At 34.1% G+C, this 12,340-nt stretch overlaps 1 protein-coding gene across 2 annotated transcripts in view; it reads left to right on the forward strand.

The window, feature by feature from the left end:
* CWC27 (CWC27 spliceosome associated cyclophilin) overlaps window positions 1–12,340 on the forward strand; it is a 189,121-nt gene that overhangs the window by 79,602 nt on the left and 97,179 nt on the right. For both annotated transcript variants that reach the window (XM_026019333.2, XM_072750028.1), the window contains exon 11: window positions 10,914–11,017. In XM_026019333.2, the coding sequence (XP_025875118.1) occupies window positions 10,914–11,017 (104 nt within the window). The remainder of the gene's footprint in view (window positions 1–10,913; window positions 11,018–12,340) is intronic.

Below are 12,340 nucleotides of genomic sequence, written 5' to 3' on the forward strand. Positions count from 1 at the left end.
TGTAATTCTAATCCATGCTGATGAAAGTCTAGTTGAATGCCAGAAAAACTTCTACCTCACTTTCTTCCCTCATTTAATTCATATCATGTACTCTATTTAAAATCATTTGTTCACATTTTCATACTTTTACATAACATTGAAGTCATTGTGATGTATGTAAAACAAACTTAGCAAGAATACTGTGGGCAAAGGGAAATCTTTAATAAATAATTTACATAATGCTTATTTGTGCTAAGTAGGACCTTTACAAAAATTAACTCATCATTTTTCAGTATCCATTATTTTATCTGTTGCAGTTTTCTTAGTGGTTTTTATTCTTTATGTTATGTTCGAAACGTCTTCCCATAAAAGTTCTCCTCTTCTCTAGCCTCCATACATCTCTCAGATTCCTAGGATTAGTATTCTGAAACCATTTTTCCCTTAGTTTATGCCTATGTTTATTTATCCTTTACTACATATTGACTCACAATGTTTGATACTGTAATAAATGTAGCTCATTAAACTTTTTTCTAAATGTCTTTAGTTTTTTTTTTTGTAAAAATGATGCCTACAAAAAAAAAAAAATGATGCCTACTCATAAAAAATTAAGACTGTGTATCAGAGCAAGAAGAAAATAGGAAACCCGAAACAATACACCTACATCCAGAAATAACTATTATTAACAGCAAGTGAACATTATTCCAAACATTTCTTAAACTGAGGACTAGGGGAAAAAGTGATGGTGGTGAACAATAAATCCATTTTAATATGAAACTAAGACCATGTAACTGAAAATTCTATATATACATGCTATGAACATTGACAACATAAAAACAATAATATAACCCAAATTGGAAAATGGAGGAAGGAAAAAGTGAAAAAAAAGTTAAGTATTTTAATTTCCTCAACGTTTAAGTCAGGAAGTTAATCAGTACAGCCTAAAATTGAATCATGTCATTTAAAATAAAATCCAATTTCTTAATGACATTTTTTTCATAAAATGGAAGACTTTCTTAGGAAATCTCTGGACACAAGCATTTATATAAATTTAGAATTTTTTTTTTTTTTAGTCTTCCATTTAGTATTATGTTAAATTCAAGTAAAATAAAAATAAATTATTTTTAAAATAAAATGTTTTAATCTTGCTTTTTTTCCTCTTCTTGAGTCACTACCAGAGATGAGGAAACAGGACAGGGTAAACTTCTGCCTTCAGTATTGGAGAGACAGACAGGTGACCACAGGGAATTGCATGCAGCTCGCCTTAGCACAAGGAGAAACTGCTATGGAAACAGTGCTGGGATGAGAAGCCTGAACTATAATTGAATTGCTGGAGGCTCTGTGTGGACAAATGTGAGAGCTAAAGACTCCAGGGGGACACAGTTATACAGAGGCCTCCCCACAATATTGTGAGCTATACCTCTGAGAGTTCAACTAAGTTCTTATAGTACATATAACAGAAAAATCCCCTAGTGATTCCTCCAGAAAAGGGTAAAAGGAACCATTTTAAAATATAATGGAATATGGTGTTCTTCCTGCTTGTCTTTGGAGAAAACTAGTTAACTAGAGAGCCTAACCTGCTGGGCAATTATCAGAGCCTAACTTACCTGGGGGAAGGGAAATAGCCAACTCCCTCTAGCTCTATCCCTCCTTATGGGAGAAATGAAACACCTAATTCCAGTTCCTCTAGCCTTCCATGTGGGAGAAGGAAAACATAAATTCTAGTCCACTGTAGCCATCTTGCCCCCACCTAATGGGGGACAAAAAAACAAGTCTGAGAAACACTTGTGAAGTCATAGTCCAGAGGTATGGGATGACTAAAAGACTAATATCTAATCATGGTACTATTGGGCATCCCCTCCCACACCTCACCACCACATTACTAAAGGCCTACTTATAACAATTCCTTTTACCTAATATATCATGAATGGCTACCAGGAAAAAAATTACAGGGCATACCAAAAGGCAAAAGACACAATTTGAAAAGATGGAGCAAGCATCAGCACCAGATATGGCAAGGATGTTGGAATTATCAGATTGCGAATTTGAAACAACCATCATTAATATGCTAAGAGCTCTACTGGTTAAAGTAGACCACATCAAAAACACTGTAAGAGAAGTGAAGAATGCCTTTCATTGGGCTTACTAGTAGCCTAGACACAGAGGAAAGAATCTCTGAGCGAGAGGATATATATCAATAGATTCTTTGAAGACCAAAAACCTAGGAGAACAAAGACTGAACAAAATAGAACAGAATATCCAAGGACTGTGGAACAATTACAAAAGATGTAACATGCATATTGGGAATACTGTACTTTTAATGAGACCTATGATCATACATACTTTTTTGGGCAGTCACATCGTGGTGTTGACTCAGATTGTGCTGTTAGCTAAATGCCAATCGGTCTTGTATATTACTGCTGCTAGTACTCCTTCTACCTCCTGGCCCACCCATTTATCCTACACCTGTATTGGTTTGTCTTCTGCTTTATACTCAAGGCAGCATGATAAGCCAGAAAGTGGGTAAGCACCTATTTTATAGTATATTAGTAGAAATATATCCCAAGCTTAACTTTGACCTGTTATTTTGCATTCTTGAAATAGTTTAGTTAGGACTAATCCATAATCGTTTTTGTTTAAGCATTAAGCCATTATTTGTCCTTTGCTTTTAATGACAATAATGAAAGACATCATTTTATATTGAATAAGTCCATGACTAGTTTTACAATATGTCCAGCTACTTGCTCTATCAAAGAAAAAGGTGAATTTAATTTTAAGTGATTTATCCTTGCTTATGCTGGTTTTTACAATTATTTATTTATTTATTTATTTATTTATTTATTTATTTATTTATTTGGGGGAGAGAGAGAGCACGCGCACAGGCACATGGGGAGAGGGACAGAGAAAGAGAATCTTCCAGCAGACTCCCCACTAAGCAATGAGCCAACCCAACATAGGACTGATTTTTCCAGGACCCACGAGATCATGACCTGAGCTGAAGGCAAGAGTAGAATGCTTAACCTCATTGAATCACCCAGGTGCCTTTATCCTGGATAAAGGATAAACACCAATTTGTGGTGTTCTGCATTTTGACGATGATATGTCTACATTTGGATTTTCTTTTTATTTATCTTGCTTGAATTCATTGAGCTTCCTGAATCTAAAGACTAATATTTTTCATCAGTTTTGGAAAAATTCTCAGGCATTGTCTCAATTTCAGTTTGTTTTTTCTTTCTGCTGTTCCACTTATAATGGACTTTCTCACTCTGTCTTCCTTTCTTTTAACTTCCTACAGTTGTTGATTTTTTTTCTCTGTTTTGCATCCTATGTTATGTGTGTTTTCAGATATATCTGATTCACTCAGTCTCTTTTTTTCATCTATTCACTAGTTCATTGAGTTTAACTATTTTCTTTATCGCTTTTGAAGGTTGTTCTGATTCTTCTTCCAGTCATTGATGTAGATTTTGTATTCAATTTTTTATTCTCTCCATGTGATAAATATACTTGTTTTATTTTTACAGTCTAAAGTTTTGAGGGTCGAGTTCTATTATTATTTGTTGTTCCTTTGATTCTCACAATGCCTTATTTCCTTGTATATTGGGAAATCTTTTTATTGGGAGGTTTTGTTTGTTTGTTTTTTAAAGAACTCTTCCGAGTCCTTTGAAATCTGACTGAAAATTTCTTCCTTCAGAGAGAATTTGCCTTTTGTTCCAACAGGCACATTACAGTATAATAGCTCACTACTGGGTTTTGTTGTTATTGTTGTTTTAAGATTTTATTTATTTATTTGAGAAAGAGCATTGAGCGGGGGAAGAGGCAGAGGGAGAAGGAGAAGCAGACTCCCCACTGAGCGGGGAGCCTGATGTGAGGCTCAATCCCAGGACCCTTGGATCATGACCTGAGCTGAAGTCAGACTCAACCTACTGAGCCACCCGGGCACCCTTGATTAAAAATCCTCCTTAGATATCCTGAGAATATTAGCTTGAGAGTCTGCTTACCTGCATGGACCTGAAAGAGACAACCTTTTTTATAGTCTTCCTGTGTTTTTTTTAGTAGACATGTTTATTCTGAGCTTTCCAATGAGTGGAGAATCGTTAAATTTATGTGTAGGAGTATACTTCGATCCTCATGACTAAAGCCACATGTTAAAACCTACAATCCTAAAAAAAAAAAATAAAAAAAAAATAAAAAAAAAAAAACCTACAATCCTGGGTTACTAAGACCACTTAACTCAGAGTACCCCAATAATAGTTGCCGTGCTTCTTGCTCTGGTTGTCAGTCTTCTTATTTTTCAACCCCTTGGTTTTTAGCAAACTAAGCTATGTATTTAAAGAGCTAAGTTATGAATGTATTACATTTTTATAAATGTATTCAGCTATTTAAATCTATTCAGCTCTTCTGAGTGTTTGATTGCAAGAAAATTTTCAGGTTTCCTTGTATGTTGCCTTACTGGAAATGGAAATCTCATGTTTTTCATATTGAGTTAATATCATTTGTAAAGTTGGATTGTGGAATAGACATATGGCTAAAGACCGAATTTCTGCCACAACAAATTTACTCCACTTCTGTGAAATATTAGCTAAGCCAAGATCTTGCTGTAAAATAACATGCTTCATTCTGAACTTCTTACTTGGTTTTAGACAGAATAGCAATACCACCTACTGTTATGGACATTTCATGATTTTGTGCAGGATTCACTGTTTAGGCTTTTTGGAAAAGAATAAAACTTTCTAAGATGTGAAGGAGACCTTACAAGATTAATGGCAATCTACATCAGATGTCTAAACTTTTTATTTAGAAATAAATGTGATCTTTCATATGAAATGAGTAAGATTTTAAGTCTGAAGGCTATATGCAGGTGCATTTAGACTCCTTCTTTCCAAATGGCAGTCTTCTATTCCTACATATTGGTGTAACAGATTGTGAAAGACATGTAGAGCATTATATCTCTCAGAGTACACCCTTCATCTTTTGATAGATGCCTTCTAAGATCACGTAGACTAAAAGTAAGGTAGGTTCTATGTTAGCCTTCCTCACAGAAATTGTAAATATGTGTACTTTTCTTGACTAGTTAATTCTTCACCTTCTCAACTAGATTATAATGAAAAAAAGAAAAGCAGTTCAGTTCCAAGTGTTTAGTAACCAGAATTAGGATATGGGAATTTTGTAATTTTTAGATTTTTTGAACTGTTGCATTTTTCATTTTCATAGCATATGGTACTTAATCCAAGCAGTGCATCAAACCCAAAAACTTATCAGTAAGCTTTTGAAATCTATGCATTCATGAGAAAAATAAAAGAATTTGCCATTTTAATCTCTAGTTAGCCTAATGTCTCAGTTCATCAGTAATTGATTCTGTAAATAGTAAAAACAGAAATGGTGTTTGTGGTGGGGATGAGAAAAATAGTGATAATAGAAGCAAACCAATGTTGAGTACATATTCTGGGCCAAGCATCATGTTAACTATGCTAAGCAATTTCTATGGAATTGTATTCGTTTCTTACAGCCTTACTATTTTTCACATTTTGAGTTGCAGAAACTGAGACTCAAATTGCTTTAACCTAGTTGTCTAAGGCCAGACTGCTGGTACTAGGTAAACATACGTCGGTTTCCCTGATTTAATATAATAGGTTAGCTATTTCCTGAATATATGTATATATTTTCACAATTCATGTGTATACTACAACATATTATGATACCTTCTGATCCATGCTAAACCTCCATTCCCCGCGTCTGCTGATGATACTATAAGGCTAAAAATCATGCCATACATCTGTAGTTTTAATGGATCTGATAGGCTATTATTATGCTATTTTATTATTTCATCAACAGCCAAGCCATTGTTTCATTACAAACAGATTCGGTATCTTTGTTTTAAGGCAGCAGACTGAAAACCATGAAGGGTGTACTGTTTGCTTTGCAATCATTTCCATGTGTTATGAATTCTTATCAGATGTTAGGAAATAGCAGGCATAAGCTAACTGCAAATACTGTATCTATGGTCCAAGAAACAATGATCTGTAATGGACATATGTTTAGCTGTCAGCTTGCTTAATAACATCTCTAAGCAAATTCATTTATTGTCCAATGTCCACTTCATTTTCATAAAGTTCTTTTCAAAAGCCTGTCAAACATAAGGTCCTTCTTCTTTTTTTCTTTTTCTTTTTTTTTTTTTTGGAGGTGAATGTTAGAAAAGGCCAGTGTTGGAGTTCATCACCCTAATATTAAGATATTTCTCATGGTATAAGAAAAAAGAACAGATATAACTCAGAATTTTCCTAAGGCACATTCCTGGAATAAAGAAAAGAAGAAAAGCATCTGGGAGGGCGCCTGGGTAGCCCAGTTGTTTAAGCATCTAACTCTTGTTTTTCAGATCAGGTCATGATCTCAGGGTTGTGAGATCGATTTCCACATCAGGTTCCACGCTCTTTTAGGGAGTCTGTTTGGGATTCTCTTTCCCTCTCCTGTTGCCCCTCCCCCCACTCATGCTCACTCTCACTCTTTCTAAAATAAATAAATAAAATATTTTTTTAAAAAGCATCTAAGGAAAAATAAAAACTGAAAATTATGCAAGGTAAGTGTTGTTGCTATTTTAAATCTTCAACCTCAAGTTGAAAAGCTGCACAATTTAAAACATTGCAAGCTTTTAACTACTTCTATAAAGTGATATGAACAGTCTGATGAAAATACACACTTTATAGTTATAAAAACTTTCCTGTGTAGTTACTTATTCATAGTGTCTTCTGTATAAAAAACATTCAGCTTAAAAATCAGGTATTCAAGTCTAAATGTACTGTTCATTCAGTGAGTAATTAGCAAACTAAGTGAGAAACCACATAAAGAATCCGGAGTCTGTATGTATCATGTTTACAGTTCCATTATTAACTTGGGCAATGTTGAAGATTATATTCCAGAGAATATAAGATTGGAAACCCTAAAATTAGACTGTGACCTAAGAACTAGTTTAAAAGCTTGCACTTCATTCCAGGAGTTATGTATTCCACAAGTACCAACAGATAGTGTTGTTTCAGTAGCCTGAAAGATTTTAACACTGTTGTAAATTCTCAATCATTTGAAAAATTCAACATAATGAAGCAATTTTGAATCATCTTATAGACCTTCCCTTTTCTGTCTCACTTTGTCTTTTTTGAGTTTTTATTCATCCTTATTCAGTTTGTATGTTATTATGGCTCCTTCAATAGTGCATCCAAGACTTCGGCTATTTAAGGATAGATCTTTAGAAGCTGGCATTATGTGTGCATTGCCCTTTATAAAAATTGTGAACAGAGTTGATCTTCACATATAGTAGAAGTAACATTTATTTATAGTAACTAACATAATAAAGAAATATGTCTACATCACAAACAACCCTTAACTGTAGTGCTATTTTCAACATGATCTAAAGAATAGAAGCTACCATCTTTTGAACATGTATTGGGTGCCCAATATTTTAAATATCTTACCTCCATTTTATATTTGAAGAAACTGAGTCTTGGAGAAGTTAAGTAATTATTCTTAGGTCACTCAGATAATAAGTAAGAGAGTTAGCTTTTAAATTAGGACTTTCTGAATTCAAAACTAATCTTTTGATAATTGCACTTTACTGCCTCTGTCAGCTTATACTGTCACTGCCTCTCATTCTTTGCATACTTCAAATGACTCTCATAACTAGTTTGTTCAGCCATCATGCAGCATTTCCTATTCAATTTCAAAATAATCTTCCCCTCAAAGACCTTAGTATTCAGAAAACATCATCTAAATGTCTGAATTACTTTCCAAATTAAAATTCTTTCAAATAGTATAATAAAAAGATAATGGTATTTAGTGGATAGAGCAAAGACGTGGTTGCTATTCCCTGTGCTCGTATAACTTCAAGAAATAGGAAGTAATTACATTTATCTGAGGAATACACAATGAGAGCCTAAATTAGGCATGGATGTTGAGAATCAAAAGGAGTAGTTCTATATAAGACAGATCGGAAAATGACATACTTCGACAGTGATTTAGTGAAAGGGTAGGTAAACAATCCCAGAGGAAGTTTAAAGTCTGGTCATTAGGAGGAAAATGGTTCCACAATCGAATAGGGACTTGGGGGAAAGGAACAGATTTGGGCAGGGAGGAGATGTCTTCAAGTTTGAAGACAGGAAGTTTGTAATTATGCAGTGTCTAGCCTCCACTATCCATCTAGATCTGGGCCCTTGAAATGTGGCTATTTTAACCTGAGATGTTCTGTAAGTGTAAAATACATACCAGATTTAGAACATTCAGTACAAAAAAGAATATAAAATATTGTATTATATTTTGATATTGGTTGCATGTTGAAATAATGACATTTTGGACATACTAAATTATTGAAGTAAGATAAATTTTTAAAATTAACTTGTTTTCTTTTACCATTTTTTTAAATGTTGTTGCTAGGAAACTTAAAATTGCATGTATGTCTTACCTTATATTTCTTTTGGGCAGCACTAATGTACATGAAGATTTATAACAGAAAGCAGGCCCAGGGGCACCTGGATGGCTCAGTCAGTTAAGCGCCTGCCTTCAGCTTGGGTTATGGTCCTAAGGTGCTGGGATCGAGCCCCATGTTGAGCTCAGTGGGGAGCCTGCTTTTCCCTTCCCTCTGCCCCTCCCCTTGCTTGTTCTCTCTCCCTCAAATACATAAATAAAATCTTTTTTTTTTTTTAAATGCAGGACCAAAAAATCAGGGCAAAACATCTAGATTTGGAAATAACTTCTATAAAAATGACATTTGATGTTATGAGGTTAGATAAAAATGCCAGTGTACAGGGTATAGAAATGAGAAAAATGCCAAGAATGATAGGTCGAGAATGAAGGAGTAATTAAGAGAATAAGAATTGGAGAATCACAACTCTAAAGGGGTACATAGTCTGATTAGAATAGAATTTCAAGAAGGAAGGAAGAGTTAATATTGAATGACAAAAAAGCTGAAGAGGAAAAGGAAGACTGAGAAAAGGCCATTGAACTTAGTTGATTCAGAAGCAGTCTCAGTAGAGTATAAGGAGGATAGATTGCAAGAGATTAAGAGGTTTGAGGGTGAGAAAGTAAACTCTATACATAAACTGTTCGTTCAGGCAAGGAATCCCGTGGTGAAGATATCATCACTTGATTGGAGCAGAATCCAGGGAAATTTGAGTATGTTGTTTGGCTGAATGAAAGGATCAGTGAAGCAGGCGTACTTGGAGTTGTAAGGAAGAGAAGATCATTGTTATCGGGCGGTTTTTATGTACTAGATCCCAAACTTACACGCACATTAGAATCACCTGGGGAACTTGTTACAAGGGCAAATTCCCAGGCAATATCTCACATCTAACAAAATCATACTCTCTGGAGCCTTGTCTCAGAGCATGTTGTAAACAAGTTCTTCTAGGTGATTATGGCATGTTCATAAGAGCAAACAAGAAGATTAACGGTACTGGTAAAGATATCAGTGAAACAGCCAACCATATCTAAAATGGATAGAGAGCTTGGTGGGTAAGAATAGGGCTGATGGATCATGAACTGTGAAAGTGTTAACTTTCATTTTAATATGAATGAGCATAGGTTCAATAAGAATGAAAGACAAAGTTAAAAAGGAAATAGATTTTGACCAGAGGAGGAAGTTTCAGAATCCAGGATCTTGGAGGCCAAGCAGATAGAAAACATGGCTTTATGTGTTGGATGTAGATAAGAGGTCAAAAGAACTGAGTAATGCACTTTGGTAACTGATACAGGACAATGGCTTTTTTTTTTTTTTTTTTAAGATTTTATTTATTTGAGAGAGAGAGAGAGCACAAGCAGGGGGTAGAGGGGGAGGGAGAAGCAGGTTTTCCACGGAGCAGGGAACATAATGTGGAGCTCAGGACCCCAGGCTCATGACCTGAGCTGAAGGCAGACGCTTAACCAACTGAGCCACTCAGGTGCCCTTAAGACAGTGATTTAAACGAGGAAAAAAAAATGTATAAGATTTGGGGATCAAGAAGAAACACAAAGGTTGAATCAGTATGGAGCTATTTAGACTTAAGATTTCACAAAATCTTTCAGCTTTTGTGAAAGATGGCTTGAGTATCTTTTAGACCTTCTCCAAACTTGTTAACCTACTCAAGTTTACAATGTTCTTTGAATATCTGTTATTCACTCTAACTTTTACTGAAATAGAGTGGATGCCTGACATTCACAGATAGGAAATGCAAAGTTTTGACAGGCCACAAATGACCCTAAGGTTTCATGTCATGGGTACAGAGCACAGGAATGTGAATCTGCCCTAAAACTGGCGTTAGAAACCAGTCATGTAGGGACTTGTAACAAAGTCAGTATTACATCTCAGTTTACCTTTAATATATGATTGTATTAATAATCAGAATACATCAGCCTGCTAGATTTCACACAAAGGGTGGAATTGTGGTATTGAGTATGTTAAAAACTAGTTGAGTTTTAAAAATTCAGTTTAAAATATTTTAGCACTGCACCTAGCATGTAATTGCTTAATAAATGGTAGCTTCTGGTGCCAGTTCAGGGATTCATCAAGTTTTAAAGCCACATCTTTTTGTATAGGTCTGGGTTTAGCAAATAGAATTTCTATTAAAATTTTGTTTTGATTCAGGATCTCCAAGATTTATTACACTGGAACTAGAATGTTAAATTTGCAGGTGAATTAGAAGGAGAAAAGTGGATCATTTATCACTTACCTGTTTCTGTTTTATGTATTTGAAAGGGATTTTTTATAGGTAATTCATATTGCTATTATGAAAAATTTCAGCTTTTACCATATTCTTTATCTGTGTGTCCATATCATAATACACATGTAAGAAGCAAAATGAATTAAATTTTGTTTCTCTTAGATATTTAGTGTACCTGAAAACCAATAATCCTGTTTTTGCTAGACAATTTTCTTTCTCAGTGTATTATATACTTACATAACTGCTTTTGGCTTATAGTGATGAACTCAGAAAAGAAGCAAGACAGTTAAAGCGGGAACTCTTAGCAGCAAAACAAAAAAAAGTAGAAAATGCAGCAAAACAAGCAGAAAGGAAAAGTGAAGGTAAGGATATTTATCAGGTTTTTATTTTCATTTGGTACATATCTTTCTTCCCTCAATCTCTTCTGACTTCCTTTTCTTTCCCTCTTCATTCCTTCCTGAGTTTTGCTTTTTTTTTTTTTTAATACTTTTTTTTTTTTTTGACAGCCAACAAAATAAATTTCTAGTTAGGATTTTGTCTGAGAAGTAAATTCAGTCAAACATGATCATAAGTATTATTCTAAAAAGTGTAGTGAAAACTAACAGAGATTTGACTTCAGACAAAATTTAACTGCCATAACATATTTAGGAGTTCACAAGAATGGAGTGTTCGTTTTTTATATTGTATATACCCTTTAAAACATTAAGAAAAGCATTTAGGTACTATGTTTGTAATAACTTCAGTAAACATTTGTGCATTGCTTTGAATAATATGAAATTAAAGTCTTGTTTATGTTAAGACACTGAAAATCTAAAATACTAATAAATAAAGCTCATCAGAAACCATTCAAAATAATATCCTGCTATTAATACAGGTTAAATGTGTTCTTTATTTTACTATTTTTATGAAACTAAGAGGGCTTTTAAAAAAGCTGTTTCACTGATGATCTTTAATTTAAAACTGTTTCAGCTATAGAAAGTGTAATGTTCAATTTCCAAATTCACAGATTGGAACCCTCTGTTATCTTGTCCCAATAATAAATTATATTGTATATTCAATGAACATGATGAGAAATTTTATTGTTAGCTTTAATAATATATACTAAATTTGGCTTAACAAATCTGCTTTATGCATATGTCTTCCATATACTCATGCTGTTTGGATACCAAGAAGTATGTTTATCTACTAGGTTCTTGTTGTAACAGTTACTGGAGATATATCAAAGAATAGGATGCCACATCTGGCCTTAAAGATTACATATTCTGATACAGATCAGCAGTACAGCATTTGACCATAGGCAGTATTTATTTTTAAGTAGCTCAAGTAATACCACATAACCATCTAAAGGACATAGTTCTTAGGTTATTTGCACCATATCCCCCACTGACTGACTGTAAAGTGTCAAAGTAAACACAAGTATTTAGTGAAAAATTCAAAGTCATTGATTTGAATGAAACTATAAAAAAATTAACTCATCATAATGCCACAAAATATAAGCTAAATTTAAAAGAAAGGATAAACTTATGTGTGACTAGGTCATGTAGGTAAAGTATAACCCAGAACAGAAACCAGCTATATTGGCAGTACTGAGGTTTCAAAGAAGTACAGTGAGGGTTATTTTATTTTTAAGTTTAGACATAATTTTCTCAGAGTACTGTTCCGTATAATTAAAAACATTTTGAATA

This window comes from Vulpes vulpes, chromosome 2, assembly GCF_048418805.1.
Source record: "Vulpes vulpes isolate BD-2025 chromosome 2, VulVul3, whole genome shotgun sequence".
NCBI classification, from domain to species: Eukaryota; Metazoa; Chordata; class Mammalia; order Carnivora; family Canidae; genus Vulpes; species Vulpes vulpes.